General features: G+C 40.8%; 1 protein-coding gene across 1 annotated transcript in view; it reads right to left on the bottom strand.

Annotated features, from left to right (window-relative positions):
• Nucleotides 1-26,253, bottom strand: part of TMEM135 (transmembrane protein 135) — a 247,697-nt gene that overhangs the window by 200,023 nt on the left and 21,421 nt on the right. The window contains exons 2-4 of the mRNA XM_056128830.1: nt 25,827-25,954; nt 23,284-23,376; nt 5,186-5,219 (exon numbers count right to left, since the gene is read on the bottom strand). Coding sequence (XP_055984805.1) covers nt 5,186-5,219; nt 23,284-23,376; nt 25,827-25,954 — 255 coding nt within the window. The remainder of the gene's footprint in view (nt 1-5,185; nt 5,220-23,283; nt 23,377-25,826; nt 25,955-26,253) is intronic.

Raw genomic sequence — 26,253 nt, forward strand, 5'->3', positions numbered from 1 at the left:
AGAGAGAGTAATGTGGAAATTATCAGCCACACAGGCAGGGGTAGGTGTGGGATGGGGGGTATACTGGGGTTTTTGGTGGTGGAAAATGTGCAACGGTGAAGGGATGGGTGTTTGATCATTGTATGACCAAAACTCAAACATGAAAGCTTTGTAACTGCTCTCACAGTGATTCAATAAATAAATTTAAAAACATATAAAGTTAGCCATAAAGATGTTTTTAATGCTAATAACTGCCTGATCTGGACAGAGATTCTTAAGCCTATTTGGCCTAGAGCAACACTTAAAGGGGAAAAATAATCACTTTGTGCTCCCTGTGGAAAGTTATCTTAAGTGAAACAGCCTATACCAGGGCTACTACTCCACCCCCATCATTCCAGTGTACCCCCAGTAGAGCCCACTTTGGGAAAACTGGGCTAGAAGAAACCTTCACTTTCTTCAATTACTCACCAATATCTTCTTTTTAATGTTACACATGTTTGTAGACCTCCTGAGTTGGATATTTAAGTATCAGTGACAGCATCAATACTACTTGGAATGAAGTTAAAGGTTTGGTAGTTGATTTTTGGAGTTGGAGAACACTATTATCATTCAACGAAAGAAGATTCTGCTGGATGATGCCTATTAATGTCAGTTGATTGGCCAGTTCTCATCAACATTCATCCAACTGATTCACTTCTAAAAATGTTTCAGCTGCCTTCTCCCCTTTGCTCCCCTTTGCTCAAAGGCAAGAAGGCAGCTGGAACAGCGAAGGGATCCTAAGAAGATGACGGCTTGATGAACAGGTTGAGAAGGGAGATGTGTGCAGAAAGTAGGTAAAGGACCAAACATGATAACCTCTCGTGCCTGAATTGCAAACCATAATGCCCAAAAGTAGAGAAAGACTATGGAGAATATTGTCTACCGTGGAGGCAGGGGGAGGGTGGGAAACGAGGGGTATACCAGGGATATTGGTGGTGGGGAATGTGCACTGGTGGAGGGATGGGTGTTTGATCATTGTGTGACTGTCCCCCAAACATGACAGCTTGTAACTATCTCACGGTGATGCAATAAAATAAAAAAATTAAAAAATAAAAATGTTTTAGACCTTTCTCTACACAATATATGTTTATTAGCGGCTGGTAAGAGTATAGCATGTAGATGGTAAGGCTCTTGTCTTGCTCCTGACCAGCTCCAGTCTAATCCTTGGTACCTCATAGGGTCCTGTGAGCACTGTCAGGAGTGGTACCTGAGCATGGAGCCAAGAGTAGGCCCTGAACACAGTCAGATATGAAAAGTCCTACCAGGACTTTTATGCCTGTATGCCCATCCTAATGGTTTAATGTGGGATACTGTCCTTGGTAGGATTTGAGCGTATATCAGGAACTGTGTTACTAAAGGTTTCTTAAATGGTGCTCTTGTTTGCATAATAACTTTTTTGCAACAAAAAGGGGTTTGGAAACACCCCCTTAATATACTAAGAACAACTAACCATGACATTAAATATGCAAACCATTATAGTGAAACTAAGGGTCTTATACAGATACGGTCTGTTAGCTTACTTCTTTCCTGGGGCACACCTGTAGCTATCTCTTCCCAAGTTGAAAAACAGTTCTGAATTTAATGGAAAACCAACTGGCTTCTCTTCATAACCAAATACTATATTCAGAATATCTGTACCTGAGTTGTCTTTGGCATTTACTAATAGCTATTTTTGTTGCTGCTGCTGCTATTCTTGTTTGTTTTGTTTTTTAATCAACATGGAATCTCAAACTTGATGAAATAAAGGCCTCAGATTACAAACCAAAAATAAAAAAAAAAGGAGATAATAGGGCTGAAAAGATGGTGCATGGTTAAGATGGTTTCCTTGCAAGCAGCCAACCTCAGTTTGATTCCTGGTACTGCATATGGTCCCCCAAGCAAACCCAGGAGTTACTCATGAGCACAGAGCTGGGAGGAGCCCTTGAGCACTAGCAAAAGTGATCCACAAGGGAGAAAGGGAGTTTGTGTAAAAACTATTTTAACTATCCAAATGCAATTTTTAAAACACATTTTAATCCACAATGCAAAAGAAAAGAATGGATTATCTTTCCAGTTTCTTTCAAAAATACAATTAAAAATTCTGCCCCCGCGCCTGGCTGTTCCTCGCTGGGGCCCCTTGGAGGGGAGCGGGTTGAGCTTTCCTCCCCACCCCGACCAGGGCTCCGGCAGCCGAAGACCTCCAGGACCAGCCACCACCATGCTGAGACCACTCTCCGCACACATAAAGGTACTGGCAGAGGGACAAATCCACACGGGTTCTGGGGCCGAGATCTCCAAGCCTACTCGAATTGGAGTCGAGCATCTTCCACCCAGATCCTCCAAATTCCAGTAGGCGGGAGTCACACCCACCACCTGGCCCCCTGGCGCCGTGTAATCCCATCAACGGCCAAGACTCAGAGACTATAAAATCCAGCTCCCGGACGAGAACAGTGCAGTCTTCTGCCCCCGCACCTGGCTGTTCCTCACCTGAGCCCCCTTGGAGGGGAGCGGGTTGAGCTTTCCTCCCCGCCCCGACCAGGGCTCCGGCAGCCGAAGACCTCCAGGACCAGCCACCACCATGCTGAGACCACTCTCCGCACACATAAAGGTACTGGCAGAGGGACAAATCCACACGGGTTCCGGGGCCGAGATCTCCAAGCCTACTCGGATTGGAGTTGAGCATCCTCCACCCAGATCCTCCAAATTCCAGTAGGCGGGGGTCACACCCACCACCTGGCCCCCTGGCGCCATGTAATCCCATCAACGGCCAAGACTCAGACTATAAAATCCAGCTCCCAGAACCGCGCGGCCGCAAATGCAGCCGCGCGACTTCTAATCAGGACATCTTTTTATGACATCTTATTATCTCATTCCTACTTTGGACAAACTGGCAGGCTATCGAATGTAGCCTGCCCACAGGGCAGAGTCTGGCAAACTCCCCGTGACGTACCCAATATGCCAAATACCAGTAACAATGATGGGTCTCATTCTCCTAAAGAGCCTTGCATATAATCTCAGGGCTAGGATGAAAGAGACGTTACTGGGGCCTGCTCGAGGCAATCGACGAATAACAGGATGATGAAATAAAAAAATGAAAATGAAAAAAATTATATGAAGAGATGAACAAAGAGTAAATAAATGACAGAAAAAGTATTATAGATGTTATGTATGTATATAATTCAAAATATTATGAAATATTTCTGGTTTCATGTTATATCTGGCATTTAAATTAAGAGAAAGCCATCACCAGACCAGAATGACTGCACAGCGACAGTGAAGGGAACACATGCCTTGTATGAGGGAGGCTAGGGTCCATCCCACAGCACTCCTAGAAGCAATCCCCAAGCACCTTACTAGGAACAGTCTCTGTGCATCCTCAGTTATGTTTCTCCTCAAAAGAGAAGTCATCATGAAAAGTGAGTTTTCAAGGGGTGAAGACACAATGACTTACAACACCCGCTTTGGAAATATAAGGCCATGAGTTCCATACCCCTAAGACCACCAGAGGTACCAACAATAATTTGGCAGCTCTGTCTCTGATCCCTGATACCCACGAGTTACTTCCAGTCACCCACAATCAGGTGCATGAGCACCACAACTAAAGGCATGCTACCACTGTGGCCACTGTGGCCACAACTGAAAACGATGTAGGAATGGTGCCGCCAGAAGCCACAGCCCCAGAGAATGCACGCTGGGGTGCCAGAGTCAGACCCCGACAAGCAGCAAGTCCAAATGTGCAAATACCACAAGCAGATGTGGAAGAGCCACATCAGGCAAACGGATATCCCAAGTCATTCCTACAACAGTAAAAGAAAGGAGGAACAGGTCAAAAAATAAAAATAGTTTTCAGTGACTAGAGACAGAAGCACATTAAAAACAGGTAATGAGATAAGTTAGCTTCAAGACTAAGCTGAAAGGAAAACAAAATTCAATACAGAGAGGGGGGAAAACGTAAAAAAAATAACACAGCAAATGAGGAAGGGTCAGAGGAAAAAAAGTGGGTTTTTCAAAAGTTTTAATATACAATCTTAAAATATGAACTTGGCAATGAAAATTATAAAACCTTGATAATATTATTTACCATAGAAAATCAGAGTCAAAATTAATTTCATTTCCATAATCTTAGAAAGTAGGAGGTCTAATTATATCACTACTGGAGAGGAGAAAGCACAAGAGTTAAGGCACTTTGCCACGCACATGGCTGACCAAGGTTCACTCCTGACACTGCACAAGGCACGCCAGGCACTGCCATGAGATCCATGAACAGAGTCAAGAGTAGGCTCTGCGCACACTGTGTATATTCAGCATTGAGAGCCAGAACTGCTGCTCTCCTAATGTCCAAGAATCTACAACATAAAAGCTCACTCTCAGCTCAATACTCCGTTTAAGAAGTAGCAATAGGAAAAGAATATGAATTAAATTCAAAATATACAGAAATAGAGACTAAAGCAACAGCACGATGGATAGGGTTGCCTGGCACACAGTCAGTCAACCTAGATTCAGTTCACAGCACCCCACATGGACCGAGTTATGCAAGGAGCCAGTCCTGAGAACTGCTGGGTGTATCCCCCCAAAAGATAAAGAAATATAGACAATAGAGAGATATTGTATCATAAACATGTCTAAAGAAAAGGGAATCATTGCATGACCGAGACTTAAACCTGAAAGCTTTGTAATTTTTCCCAAGTGATTCAATAAATTAATAAATTTTTAAACAAATAAATAAATAAATAAATAAAAGAGAATCATAAAGAACAGAAGACAATGTATCATTTCCCTCCTGAAGTAAAAGTCAATTATATATGACAAGACTATATCATCTCTCAACTTTCTTTTAAACACTTAAGATTACCCGTTTAAACAGAGGGAGAAAATTATCTAAAGTTTAGGTAGTTTTCGTGATTTGGTTTGGTTTGATTTGAATGTGCAGTGCCGGATTTTTTTTTTTTTAACTGATGGTGCAGGGGTGAAGAAGACAGAATGCCAAGACAGAACTCAGGGCCATTTTCAAGCTAGAAGTGTATTCAACCATTAAGTTACCCACCCACCCCCACCCCCACCAGCCCTTACAAGAACTTGATACTAATCTATTCAAAAATCTGTGCCCAGAGATTTAGCTCAATAGTAGAATATTTGCCTTGCATGTGCAAGGCCCTGCAGTCAAACCTTGAAAGAAAAAATTACTTACCAAATTGGCCATATAAATTGTGAGCAGTCCTCTCCTGCAAATAATTGTAAAAAGATACAATAAGATTAAGCATTAATTTGACTCAATAATGTGATCTTAAAATATCTGTCAAAATAACTGAGAAGGAAAAGATAATCTGTTTTCAAGCATACCAAATTAAAAATATAATAAAGTTTGATGGTCATTAATCAAAACGATTTCATGAAATTTCATGATTTCACTTTTTTTTTCCACAATAGAGCATTATTTCATTGGGTATATGTACACAGTTTCTGTACCCTGTCACCATAAAAATTTGGGTTGTTTCCAGAAGATGCTATTGTGAATACTGCTCTAATGAACACAGAAGTGCATGTATCTTTTCTTTTTCAGCAGATCTGAGTATTGGGGTAAAATCCCAAATAATAATTGTGAATCCGGGGTCAAAATATTGAATGAAATCAAAGTGGGAGAGAGAGTAATGTGGAAATCATCTGCCCCACAGGAAGGGGGAGGGTATGGGATAAGGGGTATACTGGGGCTTTTGGTGGTAGAGAATGGGCACTGGTGAAGGGACATGTGTTTCATCATTGTATGACCGAGACTTAAGCCCGAAAGCTTTGTAACTGCTCTCACGGTGATTCAATAAACAAATTTATAAAAAGGGGGGGGGGGGGAGTAAGGTGGAGTTCATGCCCAATTCAATCAGCCTAATTAATGGCTGAATAAATAACAATATTCCTACATTTAAAAAAGAAAAAAAAGTGCATGTATCTTTTCTAAACTGAGTTTTCAGACAGCTGGGGTGATGCCCAGAAGCGCAACTGCTAGGTGTTATGGAAGCTCAATTCTTAGTTTTTAAAGAAATGTCCATACTGTTTTCCCAGAAGGCTGGTTCGGGGGACATTCCCACCAGCAGTGAGTGAGGGCCCTTCTTTCCCCACATCTATGCCAACACTAGTTGTTTCTGTTCTTTGTGATGTGTGCCAGTCTAACTAGGTTAGATGGTAGTTTATTCTTGCCTTGATTTTGAATTTCCCTGGTAAGTGATGCAGAGCATTTTTCATAAACCTTTTAGCCATCTGTATATCTTCTTTGAGCAGGTTTCTGTTCATCTCTGGCCCATTTTTTTAAATGGAGTTGGCTGTTTTCTGGTTTTCTGGGGATTTTTTTTTGGGGTTTTTTTTTTTTTTGTAGTGTGCTGCTAACGTACTATATTTCTGGAATATCAACCCTTTATCTGATAAGTGGTAGGCAAATACTCTCCCCCAGTGGGTAGGTAGGGTGTCTATTTTGGCCACCATTTTCATTTTAGTGAAGAAGCTTCTTAGTTTGATATAGTCCCACTTGTTTATCTTTGTTTCAGTTTTCTTGGCCAAAGATTTCACATCACTGCGTATACCTCTGGCTTCAACATCATGAAGTGTTCTACCTACATTTTCCTAAGTGTAGTTTATGGATTCAAATTCTCATAATCTATATACTTAAGCTTCTGAAGAACACTATATATTAACATTTCATGACTAAGGTCCGTAAAAAAAGCACAGTGGAAACAGTGTAACTTCTAAAATGTGCTCAAGCAGGCCCAGTAACGGCTCCATTGGAGACTTCGTTGTTACTGTGTCTGGCATATCGAATACATCACGGGGAGCTTGCCAGGCTCTGCCCTGCGGGTGAGATACTCTCCAAGAGGAATCGAACTCGGGTCAGCCGTGTTGGCCGCTTGCAAGGCAAACACCCTACCCACTGCGCTATCACTCCAGCCCAACTTCTAAAATAAAAAGTATTTTTGTGCTCAACAGACAGGAGAAAGACACAGGGAAAAAGTGAAAGTTCCTAAATACTGTAATGGTTAAGTAATCCTAAACATTACTAAGTCATGCAATTTAATCATTTCAGAAAAAATTTCAAGATTTTCATCTTTTTATGATATTTTATGAGTATAAAAATGCTTTCTAGGGTATAAAAGTGGTAAGATACATTTACAGACTAAAGCAAAGTTTTATTATATATAGTAGATTATGGAGCAAACGTTTTAGAGGACCGCAAAGTAGTTTTTTTTTCCCTTTGAAAATGGCACTGTAGTACTGTAGCACTGTCCTCCTGTTGTTCATCGATTTGCTCAAGCAGGCACCAATAACGTCTCCATTGTGAGACTTGCTGTTACTGTTTTTAGCATATCAAATATGCCACCAGAGCTTGCCAGGCTCTGCCGTGTGGGCAGGATACTCTCAGTAGCTGGTTGGGCTCTCCGAGGGAACAGAGGATGGAGGAATTGAACCCAGGGTTGGCCACATGCAAGGCTCTGAAAATAATGACAATAAAACTTGAAGAAGCAAAAAAGAATGTAGTTCATTTTTGCATACATAAATAAGTTTCCTAACTTCTACAATGTTTCTTAGCATCCCAACCCATAGTATGTGTAGAATAATGTGTATTTTTTTCTATTTTAATCTTTATGCGGGCTGGAGCGATAGCACAGCGGGTAGGGTGTTTACCTTGCACGACGGCCCACATGGCCCACACGGCCAACAAGAGGAGAGTTCGAATCCTCTGCCCCTCCTGGAGAGCCCGGCAAGCTACCGAGAGTATCTCGCTCTCGTGGCAAAGCCTGGCAAGCTCCCCGTGACGTATTCGATATGCCTAACACAGTAACAAGTATCACGATGGAGACGTTACTGGGCCCGCTTGAACAAATCGATGAACAACGGGAGGACAGTGCTAATCTTTATTCATGTACATCTGAGGGTCTAACAGTCTTAACTTATCTAAACTAATATGAAATATCAATGCAAATTCCAAGCAGTTCTACTAAACAAAATCCATCAGAACACCAATTTCTTTCTGAACCACAAACAAAGCATTTCCTAGCAAAAAGAAAGAGAAGACTAGTTCTTAACAGCCCACCTACAGATGAACTAGATGTTACCAAAGTTCCCCGCTGAGTTACTATGATCACAGTTCTTTGTGACACAAATTTTTTTAGCAACCCTGGAAACAACTTCAAAGTCTTCAAAGACCCCCACAGAGAGGTGATTAAGATTAAAGGAATTCTGTTAGTAGGTGTAGGAGCTGGCAGGCAGAGCATATAAAAGGAGAGGGAGACAGTATGAAACAAATGGGTGGATGGATGGACAGACACTGTAGTGGTAATGGACAATGCACGTATGGTTGAAGAAGAAAAAGAAAAAGAAAAAGAAAGTTAAAGAAATGACTTTATGAATACAGAGAGATCTTTAAACACACCCATTATATTTATTATGTATGTGTGTATACGTGTCTATCTACATATTTGTAAACATATCTTATTGTCTCTTTTATAGTCTAAAAATGTTATTTTAAATTAAATCACTGAGAACTACAGAGTTACAAAAATGAGTCATTATTAAGCGACAGGTACATTCATCATTGAATGCTCTTGATTAAGAAACTGATTACCAAGCTAGTGAAAATAAAACAAATATTTTTTAAAAACTGATTATATGAGTATAAAATGACCGTTCCTCTTGGAGAGCCCGGCAAGCTACTGAGAGTATCCCGCCCAAACGCAGAGCCTGGCAAGCTCCCTGTAGCGTACTCGAGATGCCAAACACAGTAACAGCAAGACTCACAATGGAGATGTTACTGGTGCCCACTCGAGCAAATCGATGAACAACAGGAGGACAGTGCTACAAAATAACCTCAGAGTAAAGACTTGCCTATCAAGGTTTTAGAAATGTAATGACGCCTCCCACTATTTGCTAATAAGCTATTGATCTTCAGTTCCATTACTTAAATTCTATTACTAATATTTATTTTCAAGAAGAAGATCCACACATTTTACTTTACAAGAGGCTTTTGGTTTGTTGTTTTGGTTTGGTTCAAGGGCCACATCTAGCAGTGCTCAGAGGCCCCTCCTTCCGTGCTCCAGGTGATTCCTCGGAACGCAGGGCCAGGAGGGGCAGGTCTCCCTTCTCAGACTGGCTCCCGCCACACTGGGCCAACTCTCCAGCTCCTGAACTGGCAAGTGACTCCTTCAATGGTGCTATTTCCCACCATCCAACCTTAGACCTCCTCTTAATCATCAGCCTTGCACTTTACTTGTCTCCCATCATTCCAATGATGACATACAAAAAGCAACTTGAAATTTTATTTCTATAATATCAAAGCCTTTTGCCACTTTGCCCCTTCTCTTTCCCCCTGAAAACGTAGGAATCTCTGGGGTTAGGGAAAGCTAAAGCAGACCAGGTGTGCAGGGCTTGCAGTCTGGAGGGGGTGCTCTCTCCAGACAGTGCCCTGCTGCGTCCCCGGGCTCTGGGGGGACAGAGAGGAACCTGAAGCACACTTTCGCCCTGAGAAGACCCCACGTCCCTGGACAGCACTGGCCAGGGCAGAGCCCCCTGCTCTCCACGACCACACTGGAAAACAAACCACCTACCGGCTTTCTGCCACTTTCTGTACATGTGAATTAAGTTCATTGTGTGTTCCTCATCTGTGCCCTTCTCCCTTGTGAATATGTATGTGTTCCCTGGAAGTATGTATAAGCTGCTGTATGTCTTCTTTATCTCTGCTAGGGGCAAAAAAATCCAGACCCCTACCCCCTACCCCCTCCACCCCCTCACACTCCCCCACATACACACCTTGGAAGCTGTGCACTGTTTCCCAGTCCCTGGTATGGGCACCCTCTCCAACTAGGGTTGTTTCACTGCCAACAAAGCCCTCTTTCCTTTCAGTTATTTCTGTGCCTTTACTGGGACAATGACAAGCATGCTTCTCCTGAATCTAGATCCACATTTCAACTGGCCTATTCAATATCTCCACTAACTTATCATTAGTTTTGTTTATGAATTCCAGCCACAACTGTATATTCACATTCCTTTAAATAAAACTAGATACTAGCATGCTTTATTATGGGCATCAGATCTAATAATTTTTTAAAACATTGTGAATTATTTATAATCCACCTATTAAAGTCTCTTGACATTTAATAAAATATCAATGAACTTTTGTGGTAAGTATAAAATACTACGGTAGAGGAGGCTGGGCAATCGTTCAAAGGGTTGGAGTGCATGTCAGAAGGTGCAGGGTTCTGAGTCCAATCCCAGCACAGAGACTCCTGATACCCCAGACACAGCCCTGGCATCCCTACCATTGCAGTACAGACAAACATACATACACACACAGGGTTTGGTTTTTTTTTTTTTAAGCAAAGGAGACCACTAAGAACACAATTCAAGATAAACACACACACACACAAAAGAGACTTGAAAGGCTAGAGTGACCATACAGGAGAGCACTTGGCTTCTAAAGGCTGACCTGGGCTCAATCCCTGGCATCTCATATGGTTCCCCAGACCCTGCTAGGAGTAACTCCAGAGTACAGAGCCAGGATCTACCCCTGAGCACCACTAGGTATGTCCCCACATCCCCTCAAAAAAAGAAAAATTTAAAAAAGACACGCATAAAATAAGATACCCTATCAGAAAATTGTATAGTGATTAAAATTTAAAAAACTACACTTTATTGTTTTTAAATCTGTGTTTTCAGCAAATCATTAGCTTATCAATAAAAATAAAAAATTGAAATTCTATTTTAAATTGGATCCCAAATAAGGATTCGTAGTTGAAATATACGTATGACTCTTTACAAAAGAACTAACAAGCTATTTCCCGGTATCGTTAAATGTATCACCAACAAGCAAAACTAAATCAGCACATATCACAAAGAACTACATAAAGTTCACATCAAAAATCAATCTTTCAACTGACTCCATAAGTACATGGAGGAAAATGTAGGCAGAGCCCTCCGTGATATTGAAACTAAAAGTATCTTTAAGGATGAAACACCGCTGACCACGCAAGTGCAAACAGACATAAACAAATGGGACTACATTAAAAGCTTCTGCACCTCAAAAGAAACAATGACCAAAATACAGAGAGAGGCCACGGAATGGGAAAGAATATTTACCCGATACCCATCTGATAAGGGATTAATATCTAGAATATACAAGACACTAGTAAAAGAGTGCAAGAAAAAACCTCCAATACCAACAAAAAATGGAGAGAAATGGACAGAAGCTTCTCAAAAAAGAAATACAAATGGCCAAAAGGTACATAAAAAATGCTCTGCATTGCTTATCATCAGGGAGATGCAAATCAAAACAATAAGATATTACCTCACACCACAGAAACTGGCACACATCAAAAAGAACAAGAACAACCACTGCTGGCATGGATATGGAGAGAAAGAGACTCTCTTTCACTATTGGTGGGAATGACGACTGGTCCAGCCATGTATGGACATTCCTTCAAAAACTAGAACTTGAGCTTCCATATGACCCGGCAATACCACTTCTGGGAATATATCCCGAGGGTGCAAAAACGCACAGTAAAAATGGCATCTGCACCTGTACATCACTGCAGCACTGCTCACAACAGCCAGAATCTGAAAACAACCTGAGTGCTGGTTAAAGAAACTTTGGTACATGTACACAATGGAATACTGTGCAGCTGCTAGGAAAGATGAAGTCATGAAATTTGCTTATAAGTGGATGGTCATGGAGAGTATCATGCTAAGTGAAATAAGTCAGAAAGAGAGGGACAGACATAGAAGAACTACACTCATTTGTGGAATATAAAATAACATAACATGAGACTGACACCCAAAGACAGTAGACACAAGGGCCAGGAATATCGCTCCATAGTTGGAACCCTGTCTCATGAGCTGGGGGAGAAGGCAGGTGGGATAGAGAAGGGATCATTAAGTCAATGATGGTTGGAGGGATCCTTTGGAATGGGAGATGTGTGCTGAAAGTAAAGGACCAAACGTGATGGCCTCTCAGTATCTATATTGCAAACCATAATGCCCCAAAGTAGAGAGAGAATATGAGGGAAATAGTCTGCCACAGAGGCAGGGGGAAGGCTGGATGGGGTCAGGGGGATACTAGGGACATTGGCGATGGAAAATGTCCATTGGTGGAGGGATGGGCGTTTGATTATTCTATGACTGACACGCAAACATTAAAGTTTTGTAACTATATCTCATGGTGATTCAATTAAAAAAAAAATCAATCTTTCTTCAGAAGCCATGTAATAATACCTATGAAGAAGGCAGACGAAAGTATGTTTTTAAAACCATACAATATTACCATCTCGTCGGTAAAGAAACAAAGAGCACCTGGCCCAGACAAGATCAGACCTGAACACCTAAAGAACTTACCATCAGTACTCATCAATACATTGGCTCGGCTCTTCACACGCTACCTGTCTGAATGCAATGTTCCATCCCAATGGAAAACCAGCAGGACTGTACTACTATACAAGAAAGGAGACATCCATGACATTGGCAACTATCGCCCAATCTGCCTATTGTCTGTCTCCTACAAACTGTTCACTCGAGTCATCCTGAATAGGATTAGCAGAACACTAGATGAAGGACAACCATGTGAACAAGCTGGATTCCGAAAAGGATTCAGTACCATCGACCATATCCACATGATTACTAAGCTCATTGAGGTTTCTCGGGAGTTCAAGATGCCACTCTGTCTAACGTTCACTGATTTAAAGAAGGCCTTTGATTCTGTTGAGATGGAAGCGGTCATGGAAGCCCTAGTCAATCAGGGCGTACAAACTCAATACATCAGGATCCTTCGTGAGCTCTATTGCGGATTCACTACCAAGATCTCACCATTCTACAAAGAAGTAATCATCCATATCAAGAGAGGGGTTCGGCAGGGTGATACCATTTCACCAAAACTCTTCAGTGCCACCCTCGAGAACATCATGCGACGACTGGAATGGGAAAACATGGGAGTGAAGATAGATGGTCGGCAACTACACCACCTCCGCTTTGCTGATGACATCGTTCTAATAACACCAAACATCAGCCAAGCAGCACAAATGCTGAACGACTTTGACCATAAATGTGGAAAGGTCAGACTACAGCTGAATCTTACGAAGACAATGTTTATGAGAAACAGCCTTGTTCCTGACGCTCCATTCGCTCTCAACGGAACCACCATCTCCGAATGCAACAGTTATATGTACCTAGGTCGAGAAATCAACATGATGAATGACCTGGCACCTGAGTTGCGCAGGAGGAAGGGAGCGGCTTGGAATGCCATCAAGAGCATTGAAGAAATAACTAAAAGGACAAAGACCCTCCAGCTACGAGCACATCTCTTTGATTCCACTATTCTTCCTGCATTAACATATGCCTCAGAGACCTGGACCCTACGAAAACGGGATGAGAACGCTATTCGGGTCTCTCAAAGAGGAATCGAAAGAACTATGCTTGGAATATCACGATTCACTTCAAATGAGAGATAGAATCCGGAGTTCTGATCTTCGTCAATGCTCAAGAATCAGGGACGCGCTGTCTCATTCGCCAAGACATCAAAAATCAGATGGGCTGGACACGTAATGAGGTTTACAGACAACCGCTGGACCAGAGCCATTACTGATTGGATTCCACGGGACATCAAAAGATCACGTGGACGCCCACCTATAAGATGGTCAGACTTCTTCGTCAAGACCCTAAATGATCGGTTTGAGGCTCTGCATGTTCCTAGAACGAACAGATACCATTGGGCTACGCTAGCACGCAACCGGGATGAATGGAGACGTTACTGGCACCCGCTCGAATACATCGATGAATAACGGGGATTAAGTGATTAAGTGAAGTGACAATATTACAACATTCGGTGTTATTAGAATGATGTCATCAGCGAAGCAGAGGTGGTGTAGTTGCCGACCGTCTATCTTCACTCCCATTCCTTCCCATTCCAGATGTCACATGATATTCTCGAGGGTGGCACTGAAGTGCCACCAAATACTAGCTAAGCGGCACGAAACCTGGCCGACTTTGACATGAGTGTGGAAAGGTCGAACTGCAGCTGAATCCTATGAAGACAAATGTTCATGAGAAATGAACTAGTTCCCGTCGTTCCATTTGCTCTCAATGGAACAAACATCTCCAAATGCAGCAGTTATGTGTACGTGGGTGGAGAACTCAACATGACAAATGACCTGGCACCTGAGTTGCACAGGAGGAAGAGATCGGCATGGAATGCCTTCAAGAGCGTGGAAGAAGTTGTTAAGAGGACAAAGAACCTCCGGCTCAGGGCACATCTTTTTGACTCCACCGTTCTTCCTGCACTAACATGCGCCTCAGAGACCTGGGCCCTACAAAAAAAAGGACGAGAACGCTACTCAGGTCTCCCAAAGAGGAATCGAAAGAGCTATGCTTAGAATATCACATTTCACTCAAGTGAGAGAAGGAATCCGGAGTTCCAACCTCCGTCAATGATCGAGGATCAGGGACGCTGCTGAGTTTGCCAAGGTGTCGAAAATCAGATGGTTCAGACACGTAATGCTATTTAGAGACGACCACTGGACTAGAGCCATTACCGACTAGATTTCACAGGACGTCAAAAGAACACCTGGCCGCCCACCTACTAGATGGTAGGACTTCTTCATCAAGACCCTGAACGAACGGTTTGATGCTCTTCATGTTCCTGGAGCAAGCAGATGCCACTGGGCTATGCTAGCAGATGACAGGGACAAATGGAGATGTTACTGGCGCCCACGCGAGCAAATCTATGAGCACCCGGACAATAAGTGATACAATATTACAACTGGTCATAATGTATAATAATTACAGATTTTTTTCTGTGAATACTCAGTGTCTCCAAGTGAAACACCAGTTCTATAGCTAATTTTGGGGCAATCAAACTGTGGGTGTGGTGTAGCAATACTGTATTTCAGAAACATTAACGGTCTTGTAAATCATACTTCCTAATTTATATTCAAAGTCTCCCAGTCTGTAAACATATGTAGAATCAACATAAAAAGACAAAAAGAAAAGCAGAAAGCAGAAAGTTTACCACAAAAGGAAAAAAAAAAAGAGCTACATCAATCTTTTCAATAGTTCAATCTTTTCTTTTTAATAGTTCTAGGACTGCAACTGTAAAACAATTAAAATAGTATATTATAAATTACGATGCCTTAATAAAATATATTTTTAAAAAATTAAAAGCCTTATAAAAGCAGGAACATAGCTAGTCACAGAGCACTTGCCTTGAATGCATAAGGCCCTAGAATTAATTTTAAGACCAAACAAACCACTTTAAATCCTCAACACACACACACACACACACACGCACACACACTTTATAAATACATATATATCTGGTTCCAAGAAATCTCTATGCCTTAAAAAGTGTTAAATACCAAGAACACAATTATACGTTGTTGTTACTGTAAACAAACGTTGAACCTGGAGACAGGGACGAGCTCAAGTACCCTAGTCCAATATCTAGTAAAGCATGCCCCCACCCCCACCCCTGGCCACCCATGGGTGATTCCCAGCACAGTTGGCCAAGTTGACCAAGTATTGCCAGAAGAGATACCGGAGCCTCTGAGCACTACTATTACACAAAGTAAACAAATCTAATAATAACTATACAAACAAATGTCCTTCAAAGAAAAGTCTAATTTTTTTAAACTAGGTTTATAAAAATCAAACAGAATGTAACAATGGAAAATAATTCACAGCACAACAATCACACATGAGACAAACGTACATATACAGAAACTTGGACTATCCCTAAGAAGCAAGATTACAAATCACTGGAAAAAGAATTGACTACTCGCTGTACACCAGCATAAAGCAAAAGATGCCATCATAAAAGCAATCTAAACAAACATTTCTACATTCAGTGAAGCTATAAGTATTAATAAAGCCAGTAAGTAAATATATGTATTGTAGTCTATAGAACAAACACTGAAAGAAATAAAAATCAAATTCAAAAAAGAGTTATTCTTCCTACAACTTTCTGGTTTCCTGGTAAATTTTCTTTCTCAGTCCTACCATGCAGTAAAAAGTGGAAAGAACTAAAAACTCAACAGCTTTTCTTAAATATATAAAAGATAATAATGCAAGTAGCTGCAGATAAGAACTGCAATTCCAGGAGCAGAAACTTATAGAGAGCTTAAAGGGATTAAAAGCTAGCAAGAGAAAACAGGAACTGTCACTGATGAGTACCAGAAGGTTCTCTGCAGGACACTAATAGAGGTAAAGATTCTACTCACACCCAGTCACAGCTTTTAGGTTCTATGTCTTTTTTTTTTCTTTTTTTACTATAAAGCAAGACAGTTTACATTAAACAAAACTTACTTAGAAAAAGATGTGAACATGGTGAAGGAAAGGAACACATATTTATGAAAAGACAAAAGAGCACGTATCTAGAGACAGAAAGATACTGTAAAATGCAAGCACATCTCCCTGCAGCACTGAGATGCCTTACTTAACATAGGACCACAGTCTCCAGTCACTACCCCACCAACAAAACTGTGATAACGTATCAACTGCCTCTTTAAAAAATAAAAGTCCAATGACAAAATGCCCCAGATCCTCAGAAAACAAACTCCTTCATGACAATAATGTACCTATATGTCAATGAACAGAACTCTCTAATCAAATGGTAACTAGTCTCAGGATAGCGTAAAAAAAAAAAAAAAATCCAACTTTCCAGGGGCCTACAAGGAATACAAATGAACTCTCACAAGAAATACAGACTGGAACAAAAGGTTAGAAAACTAAAAAAACCAAAGCAGTTGTACTTTATCAGACCTAATAGTGCTCATACTGAAGAAAGTTATAAACTTAAGGGATTAAGGGATCAACAAATCAAGAGGGCTGGAGCACTAGTACAACAGGTAAGGCTCTTGCTTTGCATGTGGACAACCTAGGTTCAATTTCCAACACCCCATCAACAACAATCAATATCAATAAAATCAGGAATTGCATTGGTTCAAGATTCAACATCAATTCATAATAATAATCCTCAACAAAGCAGGAACAGAGGACTGAATCTCCAGATAGCTATCTAAAACAAACCCACAGCCAACATCAGACTCTGGCAAAAACCTGACAGGGATTGGACAGAAGGCAAAGACGTCCACTTTCTCCATCTTATTCAAAAATACAGTTTCAGAAGTCCTTGCCACAGCAATCAGGCAATAAAAAATTATCAGATATTCGAACTGGAAGAAAAAGTTGAACCATTACTATTTGCAAATCATATGATAATATACATAGAAAACCTTCAAGAGTTCACTAAAAAACTCTTAGCATAACAGGGAACCACAAAATCAATACACAAAAATCTGTTGCACTTCTTTAAACAAATAGTGAATTAGTGGAAAGAGAAATCAAAAAACCAGTTCCATTTAAATTACTACACAAACATAAAGCACTTAATAATCAACATAACAAAGGTGGTAAAGACTTATATGTCAAAAACTGTGTCACTATTCGGGGCAGCTGCAGTCTCATGGGAAGGGGGACGGTACCGGCTCATCCTTCACACCCTACCGAGGTCACGAGTTGCCCCCCACGAGCGGCTCTCTGGCATGGCCATGGCTCCAGAGGCAAAAGGACTTAGTCCAGAGCCTGACAGCTTGCAGCAGAAAAGTGAATGGTCCATGCGTTAAACTACAGCACCATGCCTCCCCAGGAGGGAAACGGTGTTGCTCCCTTCCGCCTTTTGCCCCTCCCCCCCAGCAGCAAGGTGACCACCGCCTCAGAGCTTATAGGAAAGCCAAGTATGAGCGGGTAGTGACGGGGCAACTGCAGCCTCATGGGAAGGCAGGTGGTACTGGCTAGTCCTTCACGCCCTACCAAGGTCACAAGTTGCCACCACCACCCCCCCCGCCCCCCGCCCCCCCCAGCGGCTCTCTGGCACAGCCATAACACCAGACGCACAGAAACCAATCTCGTAATTATCTGGCTCTTTGCAGAAATCCAAAATCACGGCCACGTGACATATGATTCTCATACCAGCTATAGAAAACAAAGTATTTCACAATGCTTTTTCAGCAATTCTGATTGTTGGGGGGGGGGGGGTGGAATTCTAAACAATAATGGTGCATCTTTTATCGAAATAATAAATGTAATCAATGTAGAGAAAAGTTAAGTAGAAATCATCTACCTCACAGGCATTGGGAGGGATGGGAGGGGGTATATTGGGGTTCTTGGTGGTGAAAAATGAGTACTGGTGAAGGGAAAGGTGTTTGATCACTGTATGACCGAGACTTAAACCTGAAAGCTTTGTAACTTTTCCCACAGTGATTCAATAAAGAAAAAAAAAAACTATGTCACTATTAAAGGAAATAGAAAAGGAGACCAGAAAATAGAAATATTCCACATTCCTGGATTGGAATAATTAACATTGTCAAAATGATACTCCACCTGAGTGAGACTTTATACAGATTCACTGCAGTTCCCTTCAAAATTCCAATAACATGTTTCAAGGACTAAGAAACAGTCCTTGAAGAAATAGTCAAAAAACTCTGGGGGAAAAAGGCGGGGATAGAGTGCGAGAGTATAGAAGTTAAGGTGCTTCCTCTGCACATGCCCAACCCAGCTCAAAGATGGGCATAATTCACATATTAAAGAGCTACTAGGTAAAGGCCCTCCCGTTGATCGTCGATTTGCTCGAGCGGGCCCAGTAACGTCTCCATTGGAGACTTTGTTGTTACTGTGTCTGGCATATCGAATACTCTCGGTCTGACTAAATAAAAAATCAACTTTAAGTTGCACATGCGAGATATGCAAAGTGCTTCAGGACAGAAATGACAAACCAGCACAGGATGGAAGGGAGTATGTAATAATAGTACTGTATTTATGTAGAAAAAGAGTTGTATTCTAGATAATACATGCTATGTATTAAAAAAAAACACATATATATACACACATACAATCATATACTAAAGAATTAAAGTAAAAATAGTCAACCATTGGATGGGGGTGGGGGGGATATTATCCATGGTGGTGGAAAATGGGCACTGGTGGAGGGATGGGTATCTGATCATTGTATAATCAAACCCAAGCACAAAAAATTGTAAATCTACAACTGTACCTCATGGTGTTTCACTAATAAAAAAAAATTTAAAAAAAAAATAGTCAACCATTAACAACTATTGAATCTAGGTGATGGTTGCCCAGGCAATCCTTTCAACATTCTGTTAAAAATAGGCAAAATAACTTTGAAACTACTATCCTTTTATTCAGATGCTAAGAGCAAAAATAGCAAGGTAACTTCAGAAGCAGATGGTCTAAAATCATCTTTCAAATTTATTACAGAATAACATTTTGAAATCATTTTTCAAAAACAGTAAAATGTCTTAAAATTGACCAGAAATGAATTCATACGTGAATAACTTTCTCAGCAAAAATAGCTAATGGTAATAATAATATTAACACGATATTATGTGCCAGGTGTTGCTTTAAGTACTTTTACTTGTCTAGCCCTTTTTTTATTTTCTTCTTTGAACATCTCCCTGGCCAGAGAACTAGAACAGACCGTGTGGTAGAGTCAGTCGGCGTCTGTGCATCCACACAGTGGGGGGGAGTACCTCCCGCTTGCCCTGGGCACAACTGAGCCACTGACACTCCCTCTGGGGCCCTTCTCTGGGGGTCCCTGACAGAAGGGTTGTAAGGAGAGATACTCGATTCACAGCTCTCAGGCAGGAACTCATGGTCACTAAGCTACTTCTGGGCCTTCCTGCTGAAACCCACAAACAGCGGAGGGTACTAATCTGATCAACCCAGCACACAAGAGGTAGCAGTACTGGAACACGCTGTCTTGTGCTCCTCAGGCAAGCACTTAGCCACTGAGTCAGCTCTGCTGAACCTTTAAACTCACTTAACCCTCCTACAACCTGAGTAGATTCATCACCATCTTCTGGTATTAGGTAGGAATAAGCCAAACCACTCACACCTGAAGTAGCAGGGCCATACAGCTCAGATCAGAAGGAACATCTGGAATTACTCTGTAATACTGGTAGGTAATTCTCAACACGTTTCTAACAATCCTGATGACCATGTTGGTGCTATGCCATCCACCAGTCCTTTGAGTTTAGAAATCATAATAATTCTGAACATTAGACAAAAACATGAACTCATTTTTAATTATTCCAATTACCGTTTTACTTTAATAACAATCTAAAATATTCTGCCTGCTAAGAAGGCAGTTTCAGGGGTGGGCTGGAAACTACCTATATATATTTGAAAGCTATGTACCAAACACTGTAATGTACTATACTCTAGAAAGTTCTAGACTCTAGAAAGTTCACTGCCAGACAAATATTTGTAATATTCTTAAGTTTCTCGGAGAGCCCGGCAAGCTCTCGGGGAGCCCGGCAAGCTACCGAGAGTATTCGATATGCCAAACACAGTAACAACAAAGTCTCCAATGGAGACGTTACTGGGCCTGCTCGAGCAAATCGACGATCAACGGGAGGGCCTTTACCTTTACCTTTACCTATTCTTAAGTTTGGGTAGGGGATTTTTTTTTGGAGGGGGGGGCACGCGTTGTTTTGGTTGTTTGTATGCTGTCTGTTTTGGTTGGTTTTTTGTTGCTGCTGTCGTTGCTGTTTTCTTGTTTCATGGGCCATATCCAATAGTTCTAGGGGTTATGCCTGGTTCTGAGTTCAGGGATCACTCCTGAAAGGGTTCAGGGGGCTATATAGGGTGTTGGGAATTGAACCCAGAGCACCCTACTCGCCGGACTACAGCCCCAACCTCAATAATTACTTTTTTTTTAATTTTTTTTAATTTTTATTAGTGAAATATCATGAGGTACAGTTGTAGACTTACAAATTTTTGTGCTTGGGTTTCAATTACACAATGATCAAATACCCATCCCTCCACAGTGCCCATTTTCCACCACCACGGGTCCCAGTATCCCTCCCACCCCCCATCCCCCCATCCCACCCTGCCTCCGTGGCAGAGCATTCCCTTTTGTTCTCTTTCTCTTATTGGGTGTTGTGGTCTGCAAAAGAGGCAATGGGTGACAATCATGTTTGGTCTATAGTCTACTTTCAGCATGCTTCTCCCATCCTGGGAGGATCCTCCCAACACCCTTTATTTGGTGCTCCCTTCTCTATCTGAGCTCCCTTTTCCCCTAGCATGTGTGGCTGGCCTCCAAGCCATGGAGCTAATAACCTAGTAACCTCCTGGTACTAATCTTGGCCACTCTTAGGTGTTAGTCTCCTATTTTGTTGCTTTATGTTACCCAGATGAATGCAACCTTTCAATGTCTATCCCTGCCTTTCTGACTCATTTCGCTTAGCATGATACTTTCCATGTAGTACCACTTGTCGATAATTATTTTTTCTTTTCTTTTTTCTTTTCTCTTCGCTTCTCTTTAAGAGAACCGCAGAGTGAAAGTGGGACAGAACAAGAAGACCAAACCAAACCAAAGAACAAGGAAGTCAGAGAAAACCACATTCACTTCTCACCCTTCAGCACTTCACTTCAAACTTCCTCCAAGAATTTCTTAAACTTAGCTAAATTCTCAAATTTTTCTTGTGTAGTCTCCTCCTCCATGGCCATCTGACTCTCTCACTGTGTGAGTAAAGCCTGCTGCCAACAATCTGAGCCCCGCCCCGCAGAGCAAGGTCCTCTGCTCCATGACAGTGGCAGGCTGGGACAGTCGCACAGGAGAAGCAGGACCAGCTACCTGGGGGCCCAGTGCAGAAGGAGCGAGAAGCAGCAGGCAGATCAGGGAGCCTGCGTCCTTCACTCGGTGTCCCTCACTATACCCCACCAGGAGCAATAAGGAGAAACAGCCCTCCATCGTCTTAGTTTGTGAGGCAGATACTTCTCCAAAGAAAACCTCTGAAAATTCATCTGAGTCTGAGTCACTAGCCCTCATCCCCCTAACTCAAGAAAGCTGGAATCTGGATCGTTTGTGTTGTTTTCTGCCATACACTAGACTGGCAAAGAACAAGTCGCCTAAAAAGAACTCCGAACTACAGAAATTCGGAAGTGTGATCTGGCAGGGCACACCACGCCCCTCTGGTACTGGCCTCCTGCTGTCATAAACATTTTAATAAACCAAAAAATGGCCCTGTCTTGATTCTCTGGGATCAAATTGGAAGCAATTTTCAGTGACAAAAAAACATTATTTATGAAACAATCCAAAAAAAGTATGCAAAAGCTCCACCTACTTACCTGATAATATACAGAATACTTAGGAGCATTTTAGAGAAATCTTATTATTTTACATGCTATATTTCCAGATGATAAATAATAAACACTGATAAAACTTTTACTGAGAAAACACCTTTAAAATAAGCACTTGAGGAGCCAGAGTGATAGTACAGTGGGTAAGCACCTGTATTGCACCCGGCCAACCCGGGTTTGACCCCGGCATCCCCCAAAGGTCCCCGAGCCCGCGAGGAACAATTCCTGAGTGCAGAGCCAGGAGTAACCTCTGAACTCCACTGGGTTTGACTCTAAAATAATAGCAATAACGATGATGATAAAAACCACTGATTTGGGCCCGTGGGACAGCCCTGAGTTTGATCCCCAGGACACATGAGCGCACAGCACAGCTGGGGTCAGCCCTACAGGACCCCAGCACTGGGCCATCTGTCAAACACCGCTGAGATTGACCCCTGGAGCCCCTGGACATTGCCGGAGAGGTCCTCAAGTAAAATAACTGATTTAACAGGTCATTCAGTGACCCTGAAATAAATTACAAAACTAAGTAACAGAAAACAATTTTAACTGAGCAATAGCACAGTGGGTAAGGCACGCAGCCTTGCACGCAGCCGACCCAGGTTCGATTCTTCCGCCTCCTCAGAGAGCCCAGCAAGCTACCAAGAGTATCCCGCCTGCACAGCAAAGCCTTGCAAGCTCCCTGTGGTGGATTCGCTATGCCAGAAACAGTAACAACAATTCTCCCAATGGAAATGTTACTGGAGCCCACTGGAGAAAATCGATGAACGGGAGGACAGTGCTACAATGCTACAGTGCTATCCATAATAGTGTTTACCAGCATTGTAAAAAAGATCTTTAATTAGAATTTAAATATGTCATGTCTTCATAAGGCAAATCAGAGAACTAATTTTTAGCACATGTAGACTAACCAATGAGTATTTCTGCTGTAATGCTGACCTACATTTTTACAGATATAATATTACTGTAAAATTTGAGTTTCTATCAATATTTGAGAGTATAAATTATATGTAGAAATACTCATGCCAAGACAAAAAAAATGATAAGCAGAAAACAATTATAGTTTAAGTAGAAAACATTTCCATTTAAGTAAATAGAAATGAGAAATTTTACCTGCTTTTTCTCTCAATTAGAATTGCCACGTAAGATGCAGGCAAAGCAGCACCGAAGCCAGGACTCCATGAATAGAATTTTCCAAGTATCTTCCTGAAATTCAAATTTGGAATGATGAAATTCCCAGCTGGTCATTTCAGCTCCAACTAAGAGAAGTCCCCTTTCTCGGTCCACCCCTACCCAAATATCCCACAGTACCTCAAACTCAACATGCCTGAAAGCATCCAAGCTTATTACCTCCTTCCCCTAACTCCAAGAACTTTCTCTTCTCTCTTTTCCTGGATAAACAACATTAAAACTATCTTTTACTTAAGTATAATACTTTGAGATATTCATGCCTCTCCTCCACCCTCACTCCATAAATTAAACCATCCCCTTAAATTTTTCTGTACGTAACTATCTCTCAAATCTTTCACGAATCCACGATCCCTGCACATATATCCCTTAGTTAAAATCTCAGACTGCTATAAGAACTACAGAAAACATTTGTAGCAACGAGTATTCAGAAATTATTAGCCGCTATCACAACTATCACCACATAGCAATTCATGCACATTATTTTAAAAAAAATCCCATACAACACAAAAACATAACAAAATTCAAGTGTTTTTTATTTTTTGCTTCTATAACCCTTGATAACTTTTCTCATAGCACTTAATATCATTTATCATACATTAGAATATACCCCTTGAAAGAATAATGCACAGATCACAGGCACAGTGATAACTAGTTCCTGGGTTGTTTTGCTTGTTTTTAAATAGAAATATTAGAAAGACAATATGTTCCTAAGAAAAGAAGCAGCAACACATAAAAATTACAAATTACCCGAAAAAAAATTGGCCAATTACAAAATGGCACATTATAAGGGAAAAATACACATACTGATAATGGCATATAAAATTATCTTTTGAACTGAACACTAGATTTTTTTTAAGTTACAAAAGATACTGTACATTTATAAAATGGGTAACTGAAATAGATTATCAGAAACAGCTTAAAAAGACTAAAGGTGGTTCTCTCTCCAATATAAAAAAGAACTTAAAATCAGCAAATAAGCATTATACCTTATAAATAATTTCTATTTCCACAACTTAACCAAACAGGTTCATATGTTGCACAATTATGTGTTATTTCAATTTTTAAAATCAAATGACTTTCATTTTTTATAGCTTTAACATAAACTAGAAACTTTCTAAAGACTGTATTACCCAAATATTCAAGATATTTGTTATGGTTTTCATAACAATATAAATCTTATTATTTTAATAATATCTTATTTTTAAAATATTTTATTAATAACAATATTATCCATGAAATATCATGGATAATAAGTATTAACGTTCTGAAAGAAAAGATCTCTAAAAGTTATCTGTAAACTACTTTTTGCAATTAAAATACACCTTCATGACTAGTTTGGGCAACACTGAGTAATGCTAATTTAAGAACAAAATGAAACGGGCTAGAGTGATAGTGCAGTGCATAGGGCTTTTGCCTGGCACGCGCACAGCCCAGGTTCGATTCCCAGCATCCCATATGGTCCCCTGAGCGTGTGAGCCAGGAGTAACAAACACCCTGTGTATCACCAGGGGTGACCCAAAAAGAAAAGAAAAAAAAGAATAAAATGAAATTTTATTTTTTTAAGTACTAGTTTAGGTTTGTATTGATTTTTAATAATTTTATTATTTGGGAGAAGGAGGTTAGGGCCACATCCAGCAATGCTAAGAGGCCACTGGCTATCTATGGTTCTGTGCTCAGGGGATCACTCCTGGAAAAACTCAGAGGACCATAAGCAGTGCCAGAGACTGAACCTGAGTTAGTCGCATGCAAAGCGTTCTTAGCCATTCCAGCACCCTAGTTTGGGTTTTTCAGTGTAGTAACAGACAAAAATTAAATATCTAATAAATACATTAAATATATCACAGCATTAAGCAAACTGAACTCTAACTGCAGATGCACTGTAAGCAGTGTCCAACACAGATAATGTACATAAGACTGAATAAGGGGATAGTACAGCGGGTCAGGCACCTGCCTGGCATACAGCTGACCCAGGTTGATCTTGAGAATCTCATATGTTTTCCTGAGTCCATCAGGAGTAATCCCTGGGCACTGAGTCAGGAGAAGGTCCTGAGCACCACTGGGTTACAACAACAAAAAAGACTGAATCAGGACCAATGATTTCATCAGTAGCTTGTATCAGGAGTAAATATAATGTTGCCTTATCTAGACACAAGCATTTAATGTATATCATTTATTGCTGCTTTGATCCCTCAGCTATGAAACTGAAAAGAAAATTCTTAACAAGCTGGTAAATATAGCAGGGCTTAGAAAATTTGCTATAAAATTGCTATAGATTTGCTATAAAATCATACTTTGAAGTTAGGTCAAAAGGCCGACAACTTTTGGTTTAACAAGCTTTCTTTGAGATAAAATTTCAGAGAGAAAAAATTATGTTCAGTAACCTGAATGACATTTATATAAACATCTATTTGTTTCCATTTCAAGAATGAATTTGTATTACCCTCCAATGGATTGTGAGTACCAACCTTAAAATGCAAAAGAAAGCCATATACAAGGCCCCATTTGCAGTCAGAAATGAAGCAGATTGCAGGATCTCAGGTACTAGTTTGTGTAAATAATAGTCTAATTTTCGTTTCCGAAGAATTGCTGCAATCTGGAAAGATAAAAGCTTTTTTTGTTTAATGCAATAAACTTTTTCCACTAAGGTTCACATTTAAATGGATGCTACTGAGTAATCATACATATTTAAAAATTAAAGTATATATTGTTATTTTACTGGCATCTCTATAAAAACACAATTTCTAGGAGAAGATATTTCCAGGCATTGAATATATAATGAGCAAATTAAACACTGTAAGTTACAACATAGGTGAGATGATAACTGCCAATTTCGTAGTTCCTGAAAGAACATGAAGTGTAATTTAAATTAAAATAATTGTCAAAACAGCCATA

The sequence above is a fragment of the Sorex fumeus genome, unplaced genomic scaffold (genome assembly GCF_029834395.1).
Source record: "Sorex fumeus unplaced genomic scaffold, SorFum_2.1 ptg000069l, whole genome shotgun sequence".
Taxonomy (NCBI): domain Eukaryota; kingdom Metazoa; phylum Chordata; class Mammalia; order Eulipotyphla; family Soricidae; genus Sorex; species Sorex fumeus.